Below are 25,348 nucleotides of genomic sequence, written 5' to 3'. Positions count from 1 at the left end.
CCTCGTTTTTTCCCACGACAAAGAGGAGATTGTACGAAGAGATCAGAGGACGAACAGGAAGAAAATTGTCGGGGATAGAGGGAAGTAAAAAATCGAAACCCGAGAAGTTCAATTAGTTCCGGCGTGGTACGTTAATACTTTAATCCGCGACAGGTTTCGAAATGAAATTTCGAGGATGAAAGAATTCGTGTGCTTTGGTTGGTTTTGTAGAGATTGGAAAATTTATTAGTCTGAAATTTCAGACCGGTGAAAATGATCGTAATTACGAAAACACAACCTTAATACGCTTAATTAAATGATCTGATAATTATTATTTTGTTTGGGTTACTTAGATTATCACACTGAACTTGTAGAAATCGGTATAGGATCTTTGCTGAGCACCAAATAATACCATGATACTATTCGCGTGCTCTCACTTGTATTACTAGTTGAAACTTTAAGCCGGCGGATTCAACTATCGATATTTACACGACAACGTAACATTTCCTCGCTCGACACTGAAACGGATACACGCTCAGGAGGCCGGACTTTTCGCTCGATTAACTCTCCAGAACAATTTCGAGTGTTCAGTTGAACAATCGAGTTAATTAAAGTCAGTCGTTCGTTAGGTGACGGCGTTGCTCGTTCCAGTTGCTTCAGCCGAAGATTAAATGATAAAACTGAATTACTTTAAGGCGTTTGTCGCGAATCAACGAACTGGCACCGGTGGGAATTTTCAATATACCTTTTCGTACAATACGCTACATTCCATTTCGTTACTCGCCCGAATTAACGAAAAAATTCCCTGGAAAGATTCGATAAAACATTTTGGTATTCAAGAATGTAAATTAAATGGGATGGAAAAATGCTCGGATAAACGAGGCAAGAATATTCTAACGTCGTTAATTGGCACTATTCCCAGTTGGGCGGAAATTTCAGTGAATATTACGAAAAACGCGGTTTTTACCGGTGTTTCATATCGTTATGTAAATCAAAAGAACCCATGAACGCTCTATTTTATGATAGTTCGTTTCCTTTTTCCGTATGTTTCTTTGCACACTGTCACTGAAACTTCGTTTGCTTTATCAAAAATTACACAGGAATCTCTATTTTATTCGCTCCTCTCTCGCATCCGTTCTCGACAAATTTGCCGGGACTGATTTTTAAAAATGCATACGAGAATATGGTAGCGCTCTTGCATGGACTACTTTTGAGAGTGCTAGAAAGATGGTAATTGGATACGTTCCCCAGAGGTATTCATGATCGTACATCGAGCATAAGTGAAGCTGGTTTTCGTTACAGCTGCCACGGATTTAACGCGATTTATTAGTTTAATCTGCACAGACGCCAAGTGGGATGAACACTAGCTCGGCCAGAGTTTAGTTTACCGCGTGGATTAGAGTTAGCGGCTGGATGAATTCTTGTTGCATTCATGAACATTATGTCGAGGATTTAGGAAGATACGAGAGCAATTAGTCTCCTGGTCTTTCACTCGAATAACTACAACCTACATAATATCATTCTCATGACTCCTATTTCTAGACTGACTTCTTTTTATTTATATTTTCAATCAATCATGTCAACCCTTGACGACCAACGGTTTATTAAAATTTTAATAATAATTAATGAAAGAATTTAAATTAAATTGCTCTACGAAGAGAATATTTTGTTTGAAATTTACACCGATTCACCATCAGTGAAATATGAATGTATAAATATTAATAAAATTCAGTTATATTGAATACATTCTTGCTCAATGCGTTTCACGGAAATTAGGTTGCAAATGAATATTCCAATTATATATATGCATTTTTTTACAAAAATCCTTTGTTTCGTAATACAGTGCAGATTCCATTTTAATAAGCACGTTCAATGCGTTAATAGGGGTAGTCAAAAGCACAAAGAGATATGGAATCATTGTTTCACATTTTTGTAATTCACATTTTATAAACGAAATTTTATCAAAAAGAAACTGTGGTTTGGAAATTTGCATCCTCATTTTTGAATAGAGTTCCTTTCGAGTTCTCCGTGAGAATGAGTTTTTATGTAAATTAAAACGCCATTGTGTGTATACGTTGTCGAATGACCCACACATGTGCGCCAGAATCGAAGGGCATTCACGAAGGAACTCGTTCACCGCGTAATTTTCAATTAGATCTCAATGCGACGCGGTAACCCGTCAATAAAAGGCGTAAACTTTTTTAATTAAAGAGTTGTCCGTGGAGTTTTAAATGAGTCGGTGTCGGAGACGAATGACGGACCGGAAGCGGAGGCAAAATGTACGGCAGACGGAAAGGGTGCGTTGCTCGATGACGATTGGATTAAAAGGAAAGTAATGGACGACAACTGGGCAGATCGTTAACGGGATAGTGTGATGCGTAGTGGAAATTTCGTTGTTCAGTTACGGTTCCGTTCCTTAATTGGTGTAAACGAGAAGCGAAAGGAAAACAACGACCGACAGGGGGTTGAATGAAACTGTTCGCCTCTGGCTACGCGAATGAACGGATGCGAATGTTTTCTCTGTGTTTCAAACGCGACGAGAAGGTAGAGGTATTTTTTTTCTTTTTTTTTTTCAAAAGTTCATCGAATGTCCATGGCTTTGTACGATAGGAAACACCGACTGAATTCGAGCGGACACGAAAAATAAACGAGGAAAAATACGCAAGGTAATCCGTGATCGTTCGAGTTATAAAAATGTTTTTTTGAACCTTTGAACATGTAAGACAGAACAAATATTCAACGTGGTATCGAAAATCCGAGTACAATTTTTCGACTACTCAGAAAGGAAAATGATGGAGAATATCGAAGTAAAAATTTCTTTAGAAGAGAATTTATTTTAAAATGAAAGAAATATAATACTATTGAATTGTAGTTTAGTTTGGCAGCTGCTGCTGAATGTTAATGGATAATTTTTTCCGAAGTGTAAGAATATATTTCTTGGAAAAGGATTTAATGTCCTTAGCAGAGCTCTTCTCGTCAAATTCCCGATTCTGTTGCCACCAATTTCAGCTGACATATCCATCCGATGTATGAAAATCTCTGCTCCATTTACGTCATTGCAAGCATCCGGGAATTGATCGAATTTTTATCCGACAGCACTTGAAAATTTTCTGGTTACAGTTGACAGTCATATCGCGAATGTAAATATTTTTAAATATAAATGTCGAGTGATGTTAACAAGGTCGCCCTTTTTACAGTAGATTGTTACGAAGCACGAGAGAAGTTAAATGTAATTGGTCTTCAATTATCCGTTAATTTGACGGTGAATTTTTGCTAGAGAATCGACACGGATTCGATTGACGTTCGTTCGTTCGTTTTAATTCCTTTTTTAATAACCGAACGATGGAATCCATCGCGTGGAAATTTAATCGCGAATCAATCGTCAAATACGAACACGCGTGCGCATCCGATTCGAAATCAAAATTTTCTACCAACGATTCCGTCCGAAATTGAGATCGTACATCTACTCTGCCGGTAAACTTCATGAAAGCGTAACTCTGAACCGATTAAATTTCGATTCCCTTTCGACGCGTTCTGCGTTTAAGCTCATATTAATGCACTGCGAATAACTCGAGCATAGATTTCATTTGTTCCTTTCATTTCTATTTTATTTCTCTCCCTTTTCAACTACGATTCGTCGTTACATTGTCTTCGATAGTTAAAAATTTGGCAAATTGTACTTACTACTTTCAAAAATTAATTCCCTCGAAATACAGGTATTTTCTTTTAAAAAGATCTCAGCGAATTTTTTCTCCGCAACGACCAACTTTCCTACGTTTCTCTTCGATTTCCTTTTTAACGGACGAGTTGAATTCGTGTTTACGTTCCCGCGGGGGTGTATTTTTCTTACGAATTAAATGTTCACCTCAAAGGATCCCGTGGCTCTTCTTTTGGCCCCGATGTTCGTCAATAAACGGCTTTAAACCCACGAAGAACCTCTGCGTTGCGAACGTGGAGATTTGATTTATTAGAGGTATCACAGATACAGTCCGACATTATTCGATAACACGTGTTACCTATTTTATTACAAGCTACGTGTTATCCATCAGAATTTCTGTTAATACAAGTCGTTCTCTATTTTTTGTACTTTTAGCACCCTGAATTCCTTCGCTAATTTCGTCGAATGAAAATTCCTCTTCCGACCTTCTACCGTCAAATTAGGAGTTTCAATTGAAAAGAGTCGAAAGAAGAATCTAAAGACGGTATAACGTTCTTTTATATCAGAGACGTTGAAATAAAAAGGATCACTTTGAACGTTTCACTTAGCCGGTCATATTCACCGGAATAGATACAAAGAGAATAAAGAAAGGCTCGACTGGTAATTTCTATTACCAGACGACGAGGATGATGAATGGGGATCTCGTTAACTCGAAAAAATATGATATTCGTGTCAACGTTTCATTAACCAACATAACCGGCATGGTTAAATTCAGCTACCTCGAAACAGCTATTTGAGAAGCCCGTGCAAAAGGGTGGTGCGCCTCTGGTTGATGCGTCTGTAAATTGCTTGCGTTAATGCAATCTTAGCTGGCTAAAGTAACGTGGTTGGTAACAGCGGGTGACCTCGGAGCACGATGCACGCATAAAATAATGCTGCTAATTTAGGGAACGTCGACCTGCCTTCGTGGCGATAAATTCTAGCCAGAAGATTGTGCCAGATTGTTTTCTATGCGAGGTTTGCTCGCGTTTCTCGCTGATTAACCGATATTTGTCGCTGGTCAACATCTCGTTAGACGATTCGTTCGTTAGATACAAATTGATCTCTCACCCGGCAGTGTTTATTCAGTTTACCATGCAGAAATAGAAAATAGACCATCATGAACAAATAGATACAAATAATTAAAAAATAATTTTTCTCATTTATGGAATGTCTCTGTTGAACCAGAAGCGATCGAACGAACAGCTGATGCGCCAGAAAGGTCATATTTGTACGACTGAACGGGTTCGAGGACAGATCGTGTCGTCGCAGCTGGCGCAGTCTGTTCTCACGGTTGCAGAAGGACTGTCCATGTTGGATCCTTCAGGAAGTCCCTTAAAATAGGTTGAACCGATGCAATCACCGGTTGGTATGGAAGTTAACCGACTCGATGGAACTTGCTCGTCCATCGGAAGGTACCGATCGCCTTGAGCCACGTACGTTCGACAAACTTGCCCGGCCGAAAGTTCTTGCCGCGGATACCGTGGGGGGTCAGTTGTTACCGCAACCTTCCAGTAGATGAAGTGGGGGACGAAGCTGACGATCTCTATCAAGAGATCTCTTGTAATAGGGATGAACCGTGTGGTTCCCTGGTTTCGGAGCTCGTGGATTCCGCTTGAACTGCGATCAATTAGTTGATCTGCTTCGGCTAGGATAGGTGGCTTTGCGGACTGAACTTAATGGGGTATCTTGAAGAACGCTGGAACAGGGACCATCGTTGTAACTGAAATTCAATCGTTAGAACTTTCCACCGTTAGATTTTACAAAGTTACGGGAGGAAAAAGACGAATGTGGCTGGAGATCAGGAGAATTTCAAATTGTGATATCTCGATTGGAAACTTGAAGGTCAGGATCTTTGGTCCTGGTGATTTCTGATTGAAAAATTTGCAAATTATTAATAAGGTTTTATTCAGGCGTTTGATTGAAAGAAAAATAACAAGGATTCTTTATACGTACTTTATTACGAAATATGTTCAAGCCATATTTGAAAATGAAAAAAAAAGAACTAAAAGGAAATGTTCAAAAACAAAAGAACTGAAAAGACGAAAATGGCGCCATAATGGAAAAATTAAAGCAAAACGAGTATTGAACACAGAAAGGGTATGCAAATTAGGATACGTAATCAAATCTGATCTAATCCGACAACGTTGAATAACGTCGTCGCGCGAAAGACGAGCGAGCTCAATTTCGCAGCGTTCCCGGGTATCGTTTGCAAGCCGCAAAACGCCCGAGATCGCTCAGAACCACGCGATATAGGGTACGTAATACAAGAGGCTTGGGAAGGAACACGTGATATCCCCGTTTTACAGGATTTCCCGGTGCTTCGTAAGTCGTTGAATCGCGAGAGCTTTCTGCATAACAGGTGGCAACGCACGCCTCTATTTCTCCGCGAGCGTTCTATTTCACGAGTGCTAAAGAGTTTCGATGAGATCGCGATGGAAATCCTACCGAGTATCTGTTTCGTGCGAAATCGAGCGTTTAAGGGATGCTTGCGATTTTCTCAACAGCGATAATTGGATGAGAAGATTCTAATGGAATCTGATCAATTTTAAATACATAATAATTAGAACAATTTTTTCCATAATACTAACGTATGTTTCTTTCTTTCGTTTCAGGTATGTACCTTAAATCCAAATGGAATTTTTACCAAATTTCACCAAATGTGTGAGTACATTATTGAAAATTTGAGTGCATCGGTTCGATACATTTTTCTGATCGATGAAACTCTATAGTAAATATTGACGTACACGTTCGTTCAGTCGAATGTCGATTCTTTTATCACCATTTCTTCCCTTATCGGCGTATTGTGTTCGTAACGCTCGTGGCAGGATGACAATTAAAACGAAGTACGTATCCGAGCGTTAAGTCCTCTGCAGAGGAAAGCTGCATTGTTATCCTTTGCTCCTGAAAAGATCCTTTCACTCTGGATATAAAAAATAGAACGAATCGTTACGTTTTCCGCGAAGCTAATATCGGAGAATGTTAGACATCTTACAATATAATGTTCCATTGTGACATTTTCAAATTTAGCTAATTATTAATTATAAAATTTTTCGCTCACGTTTGCAAAACATTCGTCTGTTTCGTGACGTTGATTTTTACAAACACTTACTGTGACAATTTCGAACGGTGCTTGTCGCGTTACACAAAATTCAAGTGCAATCATCTAACCTGTGCCAGAACATCGTCCATGGTTCACGTAAAGATGGATCGATAGTTGAGTTAAATAAATGTACAGGAACGGCTAGTATCCGAGAATTATTGGACAGAAAAGTGACAAGCGTGTTACAACGTGTCGCGTATCGCGAGCGACAGCATCGAATTGAAACTCGCCTCGAATTTCCTATTTTTCTCAACCGGTCTGCACTGCGGTTGACTTAACGTCGAGTGACAATGCACACCGATGTTTCTCAAACAAGCACAGATCCTTTTGTGTTGTTTAACGTCGCCTTGCGACGATAAACAAGATACGAGACTAAAGAGGAAGAGGGAGATCTTTTTCCAGATGAACGAAACGGATGTCGGCGCCGGTTCGACTCGTAATTCATCTTGCTAACTCAGCTAAGAAATTCTGAACAATTTTCAATTGCATTACACTTTTATATGATTGTACATAGAAATGGAAAAACGAAGGTTCATTTGAAGGTGTAGAATAATTTTTGGGTTTTAAATTGCATTTCTTAAATCGAATTGCTAGAGTTAATGCAATGTCTGATTATTGAGTTTTCAAATACAGCGAAGTTCTTTTGAATCTAATATTCTCCATTGTTTTTACTTTCCAAGATTATTGTGCCTCGTTTTGAAGGATTTTCCAGCAATTCATCGGAGCAGAGTCCCACAGAATGGCTAACTTTGTTTGAAGGCATGAAACTTCGTCCACCAAGTCGAAACAGTGAATTCGTTTAAGAAAGTAAATTATTTGCCCCGCCGTTAATTACTTCGAGTCGTTCTCGTCATAAATTTCGCGAAGTCGGTTCTCTTTCCAAGAAGTACTTTGTTTCTCGATCATCCCCTTTCGTCCGAATACTTTCTTTAACGAGTTCTATCATAATCGGAACAGAAGCCACTGGAATTTGGATCGTGTCCGTCGCTTCCTCTTCCCGCGCTGATTTTGCAAAATTTACTCGCTCGTCCATTTTCCCCGAAAGTTACGATTTTCTTTGTTCGGTTAACCTGACGGAAGCGCGGTTTGCCTGCTGGACTTCCTGGATTTTCTGAAAATATTTGGCAGCGAGAAATTTTGAACGAAATTTGATGGCAGAGGAATGGGTGGATTTTTTGAAAAACTTCTGAAAACTTCTTTTATGTAATTTCTTGGATACGCGAAAGAGACTAGAAAGTTTAGTCTTGAAATAACAAAAAGCACAATTATTTTTGCGCCAACCTGATAATCCGTCGAATTTTCCAAGAATCGAACGGGCTACCCTTTCGACGGTGGTTCAGAAGGTTTAAAGTAAATACAAGGGTTACAGGGAATGGGTGGATGGTTCGGTAGCGAGGAAATTTACAATCCAAGTCTGGCCATATATTAGGCGAAGTTACTTGAAGTCGTAAACGTCGAAATATATCAATAGCCCCGGCCGGGACGACGTTTCTGGCGCGGTTTCTGAAACGATCGTGCGTATTGGTGTGTGGGCGCGTTCGTGTGGGGCACAGATGAGTTGGCACACGTGTTAAATATCTCACCCCATGGCTGGCAGGCTAGCCTTCGGCATAGTTATCGATGAAACCGTTTTAGGTAGTGGAACTGACCCCGTTCCGGCTTTCAATGGATTGGTTAGCTTTAATGTGGCTGACAGGCAGGGAATTAACGGGCTTTTTATTTAACCACAGACCTGTTTTTATTGTAATTTGCACCTGCTCATCTATTTTTATCATCGTTTCGCTGGCTTATCACGCTCTACGGATAAATAAATCGACGTCGTTGATTAAATTTAATTTGCTAAATAGAATACGCGATTATATTTTTTCTGAATTGAATAGTAAACTCGATAACGCGGATAATTTTCAGTATTGACGAAAGGGTTAAACGTTTCGTCGTCAGTTGTCTTAGTAGATGACACAGATTATCGACTGTGTGTCGACTACGGAACTACTGTACACCAGGAAGTGAAGGGCATGCTCGATCAAATCGGTTCTCTTTGTAGCACGTTCGAGACCACTGCAAATCTTTGCCGTTCAACTATAGTGGCTGCTGAAACTCTCACCGTATGTCGGTTAAACAATAGAACGAGTTTGTTTAATTCGATTCGAAGGTATTGATCGAAAGCTCTCGTCGATGAGGCAAATCTTTCCAACCACTCCGATCATCGAACGTATCGAATTCTTTTTATGTTCTGCTCTTTCCGCAAACAGATACTCATATTCCCGTGTGGCGAATCACTTCCGGAAGTCGCATCCAGGTCATTGCAAATGTACATATATTTACTTCTCTCCGTTTTACTTTCTTCAAGAAATATATTGCCCTCGAGCGACTCTCGATGCTCGGAATAGTTAACTGTTTGATCACATCATAGAATTTCTATAAAAATTTTATCGAAACGTTTTTTTAATAAAAATAGTTTGATTGCACCAGGATTGGTTTGTTTATTTCAATTGAAATTGCTGTTGATTAGAAACGAAGCTTCTAATTCCACGTGATATTCGAGTCGAGACAAGATAATGAGAAATTAGCGGAAAATAAATATTCTTGTAGTTTGAATAGAAAGGCTGTATTTCTTGGCGACTATGTAGGCCAGCTTTGGAACAAAGCTGTCACGGTATGCGCAAAGTTCGCCTGATTTACAAAGGAAGGTGATCGATGGCGGTGCCGTTGGAAATTTTTCACTCGATTAACTCGTTCGCAGTCTGCTTAATCCCTAGCCGTGTTATTTAACAATTATCGTTCGTTCGGCTTCGATTGAATACACTTTTCGGTTATCGACAGTTGGCACGAGTTGCGTTTTTCACGTTGTAACAGTCGATTTCAATCGTGAATCGTTCTTTATACCTGATCCTGTATCGTTCGAATAGTCAGGATGAAACTGATGCACCCCTATCTTTCTTTTTTTTTGAATTTCCTTTCTGATTCACGAACGTGTAAAGAGTCAAAAGATGAACGATAGGTGAAAAATTGAACGGTAGCAGAACGTGAACGCTCTTTCGGGAAAGCTGTTTTGGAAGGATACCTTTTGTAACGGCGAAAGGGCAAAGCGATACCTTTATAAAATCACGAAGCAACGAGAAGGAACGACTAGTGAAGCGATCGTCGATATCGTTGAACAGAGGCAAATAATCATATTGCTGGAAATACGAAGCAATTAAGTGGAAGTTCCGAGATCCTACGAAGCTGGTCCGACGGGCTGGTGACCTTATCTGAGCCGAACAGGCACCAATTATCGGCTTACCAGCAAGCACTGTTCGCACTGCCTACCTGTAATTACGCGAGCTTACTGTGATTCGGGGCCCAAGACGGAATCCTTCAATATGTATGTGCTTTCCAGCAGATTTCACGTTAATTCATTTAAACCTTTCGCTATAAAACACTTCATCAAAAAATTGCCCATTATAAAAAAAAAAGAGAAATATTAAACGCGATTCAATTTTTGGTGTTGTAACCAATACCTTTGATGCTAATAGAATGGGATGAAGCCGAAATAGCAGCGACAGAGTGCATTTTTACAGATGACCTACATTTTTGTACTCAGAAAGCATGAAAAAGAGCTTGCTAACCTAATGCGAGTGCTTTATTCTTCTCTTTCATTTCTGGTATAATATAAAATTAAAAAATTGAGAGTTTAATTTTAATAATTAACAACTATATCTTCAAGGCATCTGACTATATATGGATATTTTCACTGGGCGTTCAACAAACTTGAGTTAAATTGCTGTTAAATTGTCGCAAATTAATGAACTTTTCATTGTGGAAAACGTATCTACGCGAGACCTACTTTCGAAGGGATCTAGACAAAATAGAAATCTCGACGATAAACAAGAGTATCGATAGCCGACGCTTTCTTCAAGAGCACCCATTGACTTCGTCGTGAATTTTGTACAAACACACACGGGGTGAATGCGAATCGTGAAACGGTCGTTGGATCAAACAAATTAAGCGTGTAAATCGATCCTTCTATCTGGCATTGTTTCGCGGAGGCAAAAATCTGTAGGCCATCAGGGTAATTGAAAAGGAAAACTCGATGAAGTACGGTCAAACGGTCGTGCTCTCGAGTTCGCTTTCAATTATCACCGGCTCTGAATCGCTCTCTCTAAAATTAGATTTCCTTCAGCCGAGGAGCGTGTTGTGTGTTGAATATAATAGTGGTGCCTATGTTTCGCGACGTTTCGCTTAATCTTTAAGCGAGATTGTTAACTCGACGAGAGAGAGAGAGACTTTTCTTCGAGGCTGGCGTGTTCATTAAGGAGCAATTAAACTGGCGCGAAACTTTGCGAAACGTTGTTCGGGTACAGTTGCTCGAGAAAGCAAATCTCTGAGCCATCGGCTATCAAGATTATCTGTGAATTTGTCACTTGACGTAGAGTAAGTGTACCGAATATATGAATTCGTTTCTGTTTAGTTAAATAATTATGAATAGTGAAAATTTCATGTTTCCTTTTAACAAGGAACTTCGAACCTTTTGAAGTCAGTTTACACCATATAAGAAATGAAAAGTTACAACATCCTGTTAAAGTGGAGAAAATGAATTCCATACTCCTGTACGTTCGCTAATTAAATTTGCAAGTTCTACCATTCGCTTCAACGTAGAACGAGGAGCCGCGTTTTTTCTTAAATTCCGTAACAGTCAGGATTCCAGTCGGCGAACGGGAAGTTACTTTTTTTCCCCCGCACGGAAACTGAAATAATCGGTGAAAACGTATTCGAAGCGGAAACTTTTTCCCTCGTGGATTCCGAAAACAATCGTAGTTGCAGCTAGAAACACAATGTTGGTTATTTTTTTTTTCTTTTCTGAGCATTCAAAACAATCAGGTTAACGATCGAGGATACGAGAATCTTTTTTTTTTTACTGATGAAACTTGAAACCTTCACGGTTCCATGGAAACAAGAGAAAATTGTACAATTGCAATTGGTCCCTTTTACGACTTTTCGGATAAAAGTAGAATTATCTGTTAGCATCGTAAATAAAAAATAGGGTCAATTCATCGACACGCGAATATCGCGATAGACTCGCGTGAAACAGGAGCAAAGTCAAGTTGGTTTTTGATAGATTACTTCGACGTGGCCGTTTCCGGGTCAAATAGGCGGCCGAAGAAAAATGGTTAAGAAGCGAAAAGCACGAAACGGGGAACACGGACAAAGGAAAAAAGTAGCGGTGGATTCCTGTAGTTGGTCGGCGGGGCATAAGCGTGAAAAGCAGGGAGATGCTGAAGAATTATGAAACGTAACCTCGAATACGACAAAGAGTACAAAGAAAAATTGGTTTGACGGGAGATCGAAGTAACAGAGAATAACGCGAGGAATTCGCGACAAGAGATTTCTTTCTTTTTTTTTTTTATTTCGTAATCACTGAGCCACGATGCTAACGTAATATCCGCACGGCACTCGTTGAAATTGAAAAGTTGGCTGCGAAACGTAAGAAATCTTTCATCTCTATTCGCAAGATTTTATTCCGTTAAACGAGGAAAATGTAACAACTGTGATTCGACGTCTCGAAGAATTTCTTCTATTTGAAAAGTGTTTTTCGAATATTTTTTAATTTAACAAGGGGCATCGAATATCGAGCAGAGTGCTTTTTATTCCTGCCAATCAATCGTTTCGATCTGTTTACCATTATCTACTTTGACTTCATTTCGAGCAATTCGTTCGTTGAAAGCTTTTCAATGTTCATTATGAACGGCATGCTGCAATAGGTTCTTTTTTGTCAATTGTAATTCGAGTCTTTCGATGCAATTGTCTTGTTCGAACATCGCAAGAGGAAAAACCATTTTATTTAAAGAACTGTGACGTTAATTTTACGTTGAAAAGTAGAAACTAGCACAGTATTTTATAAATATAAAATACATAAAAACGAGTCATTAACGAGTTGGGAAAGATTGCGAAAAACCGTGTCGCAAGAAATTAACTGAAGCCGGAAGTTAAGGATCTTGGCTACCAATTTGTCAACCCATTTGAGCGTCCTCAAATTACACTTACTTAAAGTCTTTTTTGTGATAATTTTTGCACATCACAAAAAGACCATAATTATTCACCAATTGCATGAAATATCGAAATCAACAGCTGACGAAACGTCAGCGAGAACATCTGAAATTGCGATCAATTAGCAAGGAGACATTCAAAGCACGTTCGAACGGAGTCACGCTGGAACGCCTGCTTCTGCTCTTTCTTACTAAAAGCTGAATAGGACTGAATAAAAAAAAAATCCGTAGTAAAGACTGTACATGTGTACGGTGCGGTACAATGGAGTGAAAAACGTGCGTCAAAAATATGAAATGCGTACGAAATGCAAGAAATCGAAGAAAACAGTTCGAGTGTTCGATATCCTTCAAGTGCCAATATTTTCTGCCATATCAAGCTCGCTATAAAAATGCAAAAGGAACGTCTCTAATCTTCCTTAGATCTATCAGCTAACCTCTCTACATCGATCCCTTTGGTGAATTTCCCCGAGTTCTTTGAACCGTTTCTTTATTCCATTACACAAAAACCGTCTCCCATATTCTCTCAGGACTACTTTGGTATAAAAATTCCGTAACGAAACTTGTCGAGCAAACGTCATTACGACGCATCCTACCAGCTGAACCATCCCTGTCAACCCTTTCAGCGGTAAGCAGTTTTTGGAAACGCCCGGGTCTAATTGGCCCTACTCGTAAATGGTGAAATGTTCGCGATATATTCCGGCGTCGAGAGATTTGCTTAATTAGAAGTGTAAAGAGTCGCTATAATTCTTTTTTGTCACACGACGAGGCTGTTACTTTTTTCCTTTAATTATATTCCATCGTGTCGCTGAAAAGGATAATTATTTGCAAGAAGCAGAATCGAAAGCGGTATCCATTCGGTAATAAGTAAGATTCAGAAAAATTCAGAGAGAAGGACGCGACGCGTCGCGACGCCTAGAAGACGAGTAAGAAAAGGGAGTCGCGAAGACGAAGAAGAATAAGAGTCGGGTGCTCGAGAGTTGGCGAAGAGGAGAGGCAGAACAGCGTCGAAGGAGACAGAATGGTAGTGGATAGAAAGGAAGGCAAGAGTAGAATAGAAAGGGGAAGAGAAAGAGGTAGATAGGAGTAGTAGTAGAAGAAGGATGGGGTTGGTGGATTTAGCTAGCAGAGAGAGAGAGGTAGGGGGTGGCGCCGCGGGCCGCGCCGTCGCCCAGCATCCCTCGTTTCCACCCGCCCACCCTCGTAAAGGCGCACCCTCGCGCCGAGAGTATCTGGTAGTCATACGCTGGCCCGTTGCGAGCCCGCCGATATACCGCGCCTCTTCTCGCTCGCTTTGCTTCTTCGCTACGTGCACGTTTTTCGCGTCGCATCGCGACAACTGCGTGTGCCGCGTTGACCCAGTTACACCAGCACCACGTTCGCCGGTGCGCCGTTCAAGACGGCGACTAGTGTCGTTCAATCTCGCGAGGAATTAAAGCGGAACTTAGGCGAAAGCACGAGTTTCTTCTCGGTCCGTCAGAAGGCAATGTGCCGATCGTCTTGCCTTCCGTTTTCCTAGAATCGAATCCCACGGAGAGATTTGACAACGAGGGAAAAGGGAGAGCCAAAAGTGGCATCGGTGAAAGGACGCGTCAAAGAATCCTTCAGGCGCTTCTCGTGCACATGGTCTGTGTTTTGCTTCTCCACCCTCTTCGCCTCCCCTACGTGGCTCCCTCTCGACCATCGCTATTCACACGAGCGAGTATCGTGTGAGGAGGACACGCGAATATCACCTGGTCTCGAATATCGCCGTTCCCTACCGACGAGTGTCTGTACCCTTTGCGTGTGCACCCTTTGCGCCCTTTGTGCAACCACCTCGTTTGACCCGCGGGGTACGCACGATGATCGCGCTTCAATGAGACGGGACCGGCGCCGGGCTTCTCGTAGTCAGGCTGCAATAATCGAGGACGGTTCCCTTGGTATCGCCGCGACAATCGTTGTCGTTAGCAGCGTCACGACGCGCTGACGTCGACACCTCGCTCTCGTCAACCGGCCCGTGCACTCCGCTCGTTGCGGTTGCGACGACTGACGTGCCGCTTCGAGTGACGTGGGACAACGGAAGCGTTAATATTCCAGCCCGATGCTTGATTCTGGATCGTTCGAACGTTTCTCGGAGCAAAGGAAAGGCCTCGATCGAAGGGGATTGCGGTGTTTTCGTTTCGCGTAGAACTTGGTGCTGTTCTGTGTCGCGATTAATTCATCGAACGGAGATAGAAGACGAGATCGGTTACGCGTCCTCCGAGTAATCGATACGATGGAAACGTTCATGATAATAGGCATATGTTTCCTGTGCTACGAGGTCTGCGAGCTGATCAGACACTACGCCACGCCGCAAACGACCGAGCCGCGTCGTCCGCAAGTGAAATCCGCAGCACCAGCCTCGCAGCGTGTCTTCTCGATCTCTCACAGGATGCAAAATCGTCAGGCATGTTGCCCGCAGTAAACCACCTCGAGAAATGATCTGGCTTCCGTTCGTCTGCCAGCTGAACAATAGCTGAGCCCGCACGAGAGAAGCTGAATGAATAAACGAGTTGAACGAACGACGATCGATTTCGTTTCACGTTGAATGAAAGTTGAGAAAGATAACCGATCGGATCTGCTGTCTACGCGATCCAAAGCGATCGCGGCAACTTAATAAAGCGGTGTCCTGCGTCCATCACCGTTCATTCGGACAGCACCACGGTGATCTTCGATAACAAGGCTACTCGGAAGAAATACGAAGCGGAATTCGCGTCGCCTTGACAAATGTACCGGACATGATAGAGCGTGGTCTCGCGTCCGATCGATAGGGAGACGACGTAAACGTGGCGATATCTCCTGCTCGCCGGCACTTGCCGCGATCGATGGGATTCCGATCGATGTAGCTGAACCCGCATCCCTGAAAGTTTCCCCGCAAATATCGACGAACATCCGGCAAACAGCTTTCCGCAACAGAGAGACGTTTCTGTTTTTCTCGTTAAAATGTGTACCCGAGCTGAATCGAACGGAATCGTACAAGTTCGAAGCGTGTTGTGTCCTCGCGAGTGTCTTCGGAACTAACACGGATCGGAATATTTTCCCTGGAAATTATTCGTGCATCGTTGCACCGCGTTGAAAAGTCTCTCGTTTAACCTGCTCCGAAGGAACGCGCACCCATGTCAGTTTTCTCTATCTCTATATCCCTCTGCTTGCTGAAAACGTTTCTGCTCGCAACGGAGAACAGCTGCCTGAAAGAGTCGGACAGATTGGATGAAAATGCAGGGTGCATCGATGATCCATGAAACTGGCTGGGATTTGAATTCGAGTGGGATTCGAAAGACGCGTGCACCGGGAAACATTGAATCGAAAGGATTTTTCCTCTACGCGTAGCGTGGTTATGGTATTCATCGAAACGATGCCTTGGTCGTTCGATTTAGCGTATCTTGTCGATTTCCTCTGCAGCCTCGAGAAGTGAGAGAATAGTTGTATCGATGTTTCTTGCCTGTTCTCTTGATCGACACTGAGGAGAAGGAGAGGGACTGGAAGGGCCGTCGAGAGAGATTCTCGCATTCGAGTGGCCATTATCCACGGCTACGGATCAGTCGAGGAAGATACAGGGATACAGGATACAGGATTATTGAGATCGAATAGAGATGGACTCGTTGGAACGTCTGATGAGCGCTGGATCGCACCCGCCAGCCTTGACGGCAGCCACGCGATCACAGAATGCTTTCGTTCAAGCAAATCTTTGCTCCGTGATCGGCAGAAAGGGTCGCCATTTGACTGGCACCTTCTGTTTGACGGGAGATACCATGGAGGGGATAATACAGTGTCTGGTGTTTCTGAAAGCGTTTTCGGTAAGGACACTATTGTTTTTAATACAACCTTTCCTTGATGACTTGACTATTTACAGAATTGAAAATCAACAAAATGATGACTTAATCCTCCCCTAATTTAACGTGCATTACCATAAATTCGAATTGAAATAAATAATATCGACGTGAAAGGGTTACCGATGTAACACCAGTGACACATAAGTGCATCAATAAGATGCCACAATGTCGGAGGTTCTGAAAGCCGTTTCGTACAATAAAGCACTTTCAATAAATCGAAATTTTCGACACAATACGTTATCGTAATAGACGAAGTTCAAGCTGACCAAGTTGAACTACACGGAGCGAAAAGCTTCTGTAGGCCAATACACACCGTCAAAAGGTATTCCAGTATCTTGTTTCGTGCAAAAGGAACGCAACAAAGCTGCCTTCGATGCTATACGATCCGATAGACTCGATCTTTCGTTTGTAGGACACTTCAATCTCCTACCCTTTGAATTCCTCGTTTGATCGTTTAAAATGGTGTCCCGGAATGACGGCGCGACACCCCTTACGAGGATAACATACGTTCAGCTCCTTTTGGTCCAGAATAAAAAGGAGGAATTGCCCTTTCCTTGGGATGGAAAGAAAGGGGTTATAAATTAGAATTTTTTTTTAATACCTACATCATTTACCATTTTTGAACTCATCGATTAAAGTGGTGACACTTTAACAAGTGACGGGAATTTTCAGAAGGATGAGAAAACGAAGCGTGTTTCTTTGATTGGGAAAAGAAGATATTTTGGAAAGAAATTTTCTGTTTGTGCGTCTCGTCGACGAATCGAGGGCCAACTGGGTCAAAGAATTTTAATCGCGTCTCCCCTGATGCAAATTACACGCGGTCTTTTGCGCGGAATAATTCTCAACCGAAAGCTGGTCGAACTAATTTCGTCTGAACTTGTTCCTTCTTGGAACTGTTACTCCTGCACGCCGACCTCGCGTAGCTTTCGTTTGCACGTTGCTTTCCGAGTCGCTGGCGAAACAATTGTTTCGTACAATAAGCTTTCGGAGAATTGTGTAAATTAAACTTCACTCGGCCTGGAAAAATTTCAAAATTAATCAATCGCAATTGTTAGCATGTAATTAATGATTTCGCAAGTTAAATGTGGATGTGAAAAATTATAACGCGGGTGGGAATGAAAATTTAACACGTAGACGTCGCAACTTTCGAGTCGGTAGGTAAGTTTAAATATACCGTAAGAAATTTCGCGATGAAAATCAGCGTGAATAAAAGGAAGTGATGCGATTAAAAACTCTCGGACTCTAACTCGTTAACTCAGTGATTCTCACTTTTCAAGCGGTCCCGACTCTTGGACGCTTTAACTCTGATTGCACTCTTCTTCACTCTTTCACAGGATTCTCATTAATTCGCCGCGCAATCACGCAAAACGCATGCTCCAATTACTCGAAATCTCTACCCGAATTCCCCGAACTTCTCGTCAGAGTCATTATTCTTATCCACTTTCAGAAACAGTTGTGCTTAATCCCGATGAGTACCCGATATATTCCTACCTATCCGTCGATTTTACTACCCCGAGATATCTCTGAACGGAATGGAATGGAATTAAAATTCTTTTATAAATCTCAAATCAGCGAATCATTATTTTATTTCGTCGGATATTCATCTCGAAATATTTTTACGTGAAATTTTCAACGAACAATGAAAGATAATCCCTGTAACGATGCATCTTCTTGAGGAGATCGTGTTTTTTTTCATCGAGGTTAAAAACTTTGAAAGCATCCCTGATGTACCGTGGTGGTTGGTCGCCAGCTACGTCGACGTCCTCGACTTGTCGCGTTCTCTTCGCTCGAGTGGATGGCATTCTTCGTTTCCTTCGACGAAGGGTGCGAGGAAGGTGACGATAACATCTCCACGAGGCTGCCTATGAATTTTTATCCCTTTTCGCCGTGGGCTACCACCCTACAGGCGGGTAACGAACGAATCGCGATGGCCCCTAAAGAAAAAACCACTTACTCCGGTGAGCTCGTTTGACGATAAAAGTTATTGGCGCGGCGATGACGTAACGACGGGGGTGGATACAAGTCTGAACAGGGGGTGAGTCTCGACGAGGATGGTTTAACCCTCCGGTGATCGTTCCTAATTTAACGCTCTACGTGAAATATTTTTTTTATATAACTTTATATAAATATAACTTATCGAAATATTTCTGTAAACGTCTTAAGATATTTTCTATATCTTTGACCTTTGAAATTTTGTATTTCAGGATTTTAGATTGTTATATATTATATGGTAGTAAGACGAAACTTGTCTACACACGACCGAAGGAAGTACCAAGTTATAAACTTTCCACAGAATTGATGCCAGGTCAGGAACTTCTAATATTAATATTGTAAAGTAAATTTTTCTTGAAATCCTCCTGCCAACCCTCCGCTACGCTACATGTAATCCTATATTAATAAAGTTCCACGTCGGAACGATGGGTTGGGGTAGTTTAGGGAATTAACGTCGACGAGATATTAACATCTGTATGGCTATTCGGCTGTTCGGTTCGGAAGAGTTAATTAATTTGAGGTAAGAGAGTGGAGGTTTTGGGATGTTTGCTTTCTGGTGGTTCGTGTATTTGTTCACACGGGGTTAATATTGATTCTCCCAAAATAATTAGAGGGATAAACTCAGTGTATACGTCCTAAATTCTGAAATATGAATAAACAAGTATCGCGTACGTATTATAATTAATCGAGCGAAGATTTTGTTTGAATTTTTCAATATTAAAGTTTCATTTTTCCGGAAATTGTTTTTGGAACATTTTCCCATCCCATCCAAACAACTTTGTTTTATTCCAGTATTTTACTAGAAAATTACGCTCGGTAACTTCAATCAGGTTGAACCTTTCAAAAAGGAGATTGTAAAAAATAATTTACTGTAAAATCGTATTAAGCTGTCGTTCGATAAAAAGAAAAAGAATTGTATTTGAAAGTTTTGAATGGCACGCAGTAAACAAATCCAAACTGTGAAAACTTCGGCAATTTTATTAAAGAAGAATAGGGTAGAAAAAACAAATACTGAATAGAACCACGGGTGCAGCCTCACTATATAAAAATTGAACTAATAAAAGTTTTGAAAGCTCTACAGCTGTAAAATCGACAAAAGGAATTTTTCTTAGTTTATTCACGCATAATAGAGTTAACTCGAACGAAATTAAGGGAAATGACCGAATAGCTTTCTCTCTAAACTCTGGCTAGATAAAGGGTACTTTTCCGAGTGGATATCAAGAAATAATTCACACGGCTATTATCGGACGGCTGGAACGACACCGTATCTCCCTTTCCCAGGAAATCGAATTACCTACCGGAAAGTCGTCCCTGTCTGCATTTCACCAACACGTTAACCCACTTCCTGTTCCCTGTTTATTTAAAACTTCGAGCAGCTCGAAAAATATGCAGCGTTCCATTGAATATCGCATGGAATCGCGGTCGACCGCTGTCAGTTATCCTATGTTTACTTTTGGGAAATCAAATTCACGGAAATTTAATCATTCGACACCGTGGATTATCGCGTTGTAACAACGCCTGTACACTTTTGTTATTTTAAGGCTGACAAGGACGCGCGATGCGGTCAAGCTGATTTAGCAACGAGTTGACAGAGAGAAATATTAAATCCCAGTCCCTTCAGAGATTACCCTTGTACATTATTAATTACGTTAATTGAAGAACAAAGAACCATTTCGAAATTCGCGCTCCAAAAGTGAATCTGAAAATTGTCGCATAAAATCATTTACAACACGTGTGCTCTAGTGTCGAGGAAAAAGGAAACAGCGACGATTGCGTATCGTTCGCGCGTCATGAAAATTTCACATTCGTCGCTGTATGATCCAAGAACGTTAATTAGCTGGCTGCGAGGGTAACTCTGCTGTCGGTGGCAGATAATTAAAGGAGTCATCCTTTGTAGCGAAGCATAGACTGGCTCTTTCCTTCGGGAAACGTACAGAAAGCCACGAAACTTTGCCGATATTTCATACGAAAACGAGTTCACTTTCTCGTAGGTTACGCGACGAGGGACGTTATTTCCCGATTCCGCTCGGATGCGCACATCTGCGACACTCGTGCACCCCGTCTCTCGGAGGGAATACGCTTCAACGTTCGAGGCTTGACCTCGTTCCAGGTGTTTCCTCGCCCTCTCTGGCACATTCTCGTAATAATAATAGATTTATATGCATAGCTTTCAACGAGAGGTACAGGTGGTTTTGTCGGCCTGCAAAAACCGGCCAACCGACTTTGCTAATGTACCAGCGGAATAATTATTTTAAACGATCTTCCGTCATCGGTGACCCTAAATTGTTTCATTTCATTCTCTAATTCTTTCGTCGATATTTTCTATCACGTATATATTTTTCATTTAATTCTTGTAGAATTTTGGTGTAAGAATATCTGGAAGAATATTCATTTCACTGGCTCTCAAAACCGTCATGGTTACCAGGAAAGAATTACTTTCCCCTCCTCTCTTTCCGTCCTGCCAATGTTAATGCGTTGAAACGATGTCGCCTCGTTGAAAACCAGGGAAAAGCCGTCTTATCGCGAGACATCCTTTCCACCGCGAAGCAAGAAGCTTAAACGATCTCGAGGCCGGAAATACTCGACGATGAAAGCTCGGGATGGAAAGAGAAGAAGTTTCGTCGGATACCGGGATTATTTTAGTAAATATCACAGATCAAGCGTTTCCCACTTTCTTCTCGTAATTGATCCAAACTTTTCGCGGTTCGATGTTGCCGAAATCTCTTATGGGTTACGTGTCGGGCGTACCGACACACGGTTCGAACGTGTTTTCGCAACATAGTCGATAAAGCCCGTTCGCGAAGAAATAAACGTCGGCTCGATCGCCTGCTCGATATTAGATATATAATTTAATAACGCCGACGTGCGATCGTTTCCTATATACAGGTCAAAACGACCCCGTTCTGCTTCGCTTCAATGTACGACGTACTTCGGGCAGACGTAGGCACCGTGTGTGCGCGTTCGATAAACCGAATATCTCGGGAAATATTTATCGAAAACGATGGAAATTTTGATTACTTCGTTTTAAAGAATTTCTTATAATTATTAACGATTCTAATATTCGTTAATCACTTCTCTACTTGATTGAAAATCGCTTTATTCGAGCAGTCGCAAGTTTATTGGTTCTACAGTACCAACTTCTACGGTACTTGCTTCACGCAAACTGGGCTTTGCGGTTGAAACTGGTTAACTTTTATGGTAGAATTTGATGGGCGGAGCAAGAATTCATTCACCAAGGGTTGAAACTTTATTCGATGCGGTTTCTGTTGAGGATAACACGGTGAAGTTTCAGGTGCAGGAGAAACGCTGCAAGGTGAGAAGTTTGAAACAGGTGGATCGTTTCTTGTTTAATCGATGGAATTTTTCAGTAGGTTAACAATCGTTTGTTAAGATTCTTTGTCACTTTCGAATGAATATTCAATCGACGAGGGATAAGGAGAATGAAAAGTTGTTGAAAATTTCAGACCGAAAGCTGCTTAATAAAACACGGTCGAATAGCGAGCCACGGATTGGGAATGAGTTGGATTGAAAGCGTCGCGGAAATCGAGCGAGCTTTGAATACTTAAGTGGCCGGCCACCAAGAGTTGGGAATGTTTATTGGCAGCGGATCGGTGTTTGCGTATCCGCCAAATGAAACCGTCGATGTCGTTCTACCGTTTGCCTAGCAAAAACAACATCACCGCGACTCGGAACTCAATGCTTTCATGCTGCCTCAAATTTCGAGCTTCATTTCTATTTGTTCTGTTGTTCCGATGATCCGAATAGCGTGATCGATCGGCCATTTAATCTTTGTACCATGAAACTTTCGTAAAGTTTCGTAAAAAGATATATCCAGCTATCTTGGTAAATTTAATCCTTTAACAGCAGAGTCTGGGTTAATATAGACCTGAATTTAAAAAACATACACTAAAGGTTAAATGTATAATTTTGAAACGAAAGAGTTTCGTATATTGGAAGAATAATTCTGAGAGAAATTAAATTAAAATTGGGGCTCTCTGCGTGAATCGTCGTGCTCGGGTTAAAATAACTCGCCTCTGAAAAGGGTGCGTTTTTACTGGAGAGTTGGTCGCATTAGAAATTAATCTCGCGAGGTAATTGAAAGTGGAACGGAAATTTTCCGACCGACACCATCGAGATCTTGCGACGCTTTTATATAATGGCTTGCCGTTTAAACGAACGTCGCGTCGTCGGTAAGAAAAAAGTGTCTGAAACGTGGACGCGTTCGGATTCGAAGTCGTCGATACGGCTCGTCGAGTCTCAAAAGCTCCGGGACCTAGATTTCGAATCTTTCGAGGTGGTACGTGTTTACCACACGATCGGAGGATTCATTAAAAGCGATGAACTCTCGATTCGCACTTGCTCGCCTTAGGATTAAGCCGCGGCCTCTTTTTCGACCGCGCTTTATCGCCAAGTTTTCGCCGCGTGTACTGTGGCGCACCGTCGTGTCGAACTTTAATTAATGCTCGCGTGTCTGTTTTAAGTGTGAAGTTGCCGTTGCCTCCAATTAAGGTGACTCAAACTTCTACTTCGTCGGCACGCCGCGAATTAACGTGCTGCTCGATGTGCCATGCGGAATTTCAACGTTCCTTGTCAACCGTATTCTTAAGCCCGACACAATTCGCCGATGAAATTTGCTTCCGTTTATCGAGATTGCGAGAGTGCTCCGGTGGTTCATTGTTTTTGCCGCACTAATTAACCTCTTGTCGTGATATCGAGTCGAAATCCTGTTCGAAATTACGTTGTCGTGCTGTTGTTGCTGGGTCTGATTGAAAATGAACGTGTCGTGTTTGATAATTAGACTTTAAACCCTGCACGTGATTTGCATGTTTAAAGTGAGTTTCATCTTCGAAGGGCATGATTGCCATACTTGGGTGATTGAAAAGAAATTATGTATATACGTAACGCCAGTAATTAACGCGATAATTTACAACTAGATAAAAGGCAAAAAGATTTCCTCGAAAGATTTGAATCTTTAATTATTCACAGTCAGTGATTAAAATATCTAATTCCAAAAAATCAAGATGTGCCGATACATTTTCAAATTATCAAATAATCCTTTGAAAATATCCAATAAAGTCCGTGGATTTGAATTGAAACGCAACGCGACAATGCGTTTAATCGAAATGAAATTCAACCGGTTGCGCCTGTATCCGTAAACCGCGGCGTACCGCAAGTTTATGATGTATCCAGAATTTCATGTTTATTGTTTCACGACGCGTATCTCTTTCCCCGGTGAACGTCCAATCGTTTCGTTCGTTTCGTTCGTGAAAACCCGTGTAGATTTATTCGTTGCTCGCGAAAAAGGAGAAAAAGGAGGACCGTAGGACTCTGTCTCGCGCACGATTCACGATTTTTTACGGTTTCACTGAACGAACTAGCGACGATTCTCTCGAGAAAACGATCCGCCTAGCGCGATTCATTGCGTTTCCACCCACTCGCGGTTCCCTGCCAACCGCAGCGAGAGCTTTTCATCTTCGCGGCCGTAACGCGAAGCCGTACGCCAAATAAACCGCGAGAACCGGCGGGTTATTAATCTTCGGATTATCAAGTAGCCTACTCGACGCGTTTCACGATGGGAACCGTTCGACTGGAAAACGTGGAATTTTGATATCGCGCGATCGGATATTTAGCGTTTCCTATCGTCGATCTAATATTTTCACGACCGAATTTCCATATCCTCACGATTTATTGTTGTGATAGCGCGGTTATTTCGCGGCTATTTCCCGGCTCCTCCAAGGCGAACAACTATCCTGTTAACCGACTCGTTTCTCCTCGAACGGAATCACGGTCGGCACGATTGTAAGGGTGGTTCGATCGTCGATGGAAAACGAGGCCGCGTTGGTGAACAAAAGTTTTGCGTCATCGATAACGGCCGCATTGTCGCGGCATCGCAGCTACATGGGGGCTGACGCGAGTTCGAATTTCATCCTGCAGAGATTTCCGCGCATAGCTGAACTTAATTACGCGAACCGGCGCATAGATTAACCGTGGCACACAGCCTCTGAAGTCATAAATATCACGGCCCCGTACGATTATTAATGCACGACGAAATACGGGTTCATTAGCGAACCCTTTCGTATCGTAGCGGCCACTCATCCACAGGGGATCGGTTTCATATGAGATCTACCTTCGATATTTGCACTTTGCTTTTTCGCGTATGAAAAATATAATATATTTCAATATAGCATATTTCCAATATATTGATGGCTATTCTGAGAGAAATTCACGCAGAAATTATTTCACTTTATCGTTATTTGATCGTCTGTTTTATAGCAGCCGATTAAATGAAGATCGATGAAATAAATCACGTGTGACTTTGATAATAGCAGCATTATACGTCTTTTTGCTGTCCTTAATATAGATACGTAGATAATTCAAGTATATTTTAATGATAATTTCGGTGCTGATTCGAAAGCCGGAAGCTATGTTTCATTCAAATTTATAAAGACAGCGTTAAATACTTTCCGCATTGTATTTTCTATCGGGGGAATTCTATTATCTGTGGTCTGTTCATTTTGCGGAGGTTATCGATGGAGCAAGGCTCATTTTCGAACGGTTCGCAGCGGGGCTTTCGAGTTTTACTATTATTACATATATCCCCGCGTAATTGCGTTCACGCTGACGCGCATTATAACGACGACCATTAACCTGCGTGCGGCTAGTTGATAAGCGCGTAATCGCAGTTGTTTGTTATGCAGAGAAT

General features: G+C 41.7%; 2 protein-coding genes across 18 annotated transcripts in view; both read left to right on the top strand.

The window, feature by feature from the left end:
- The window catches only part of LOC114881550 (neurobeachin-like), a 102,830-nt gene that overhangs the window by 69,256 nt on the left and 8,226 nt on the right, over window positions 1-25,348 (top strand). The window lies entirely within an intron of this gene.
- Window positions 14,076-25,348, top strand: part of LOC114880711 (neurobeachin) — a 154,524-nt gene continuing 143,251 nt past the window's right edge. For 8 of the 15 annotated variants that reach the window (XM_046285414.1, XM_046285416.1, XM_029197880.2 and 5 more), the window contains exon 1: window positions 14,077-16,617. In XM_046285414.1, coding sequence (XP_046141370.1) covers window positions 16,414-16,617 — 204 coding nt within the window. In that variant the 5' untranslated portion in view covers window positions 14,077-16,413. Of the gene's footprint in view, window positions 16,618-25,348 lie in introns of all 15 variants that reach the window. The other 7 variants (XM_046285412.1, XM_046285411.1, XM_046285408.1 and 4 more) reach the window with 1 other exon arrangement.

Source organism: Osmia bicornis, chromosome 4 (genome assembly GCF_907164935.1).
Source record: "Osmia bicornis bicornis chromosome 4, iOsmBic2.1, whole genome shotgun sequence".
NCBI lineage: Eukaryota > Metazoa > Arthropoda > Insecta > Hymenoptera > Megachilidae > Osmia > Osmia bicornis.
Note: the sequence above shows the minus strand (reverse complement) of the source record. Positions and strands in the feature narration are given on the sequence as shown.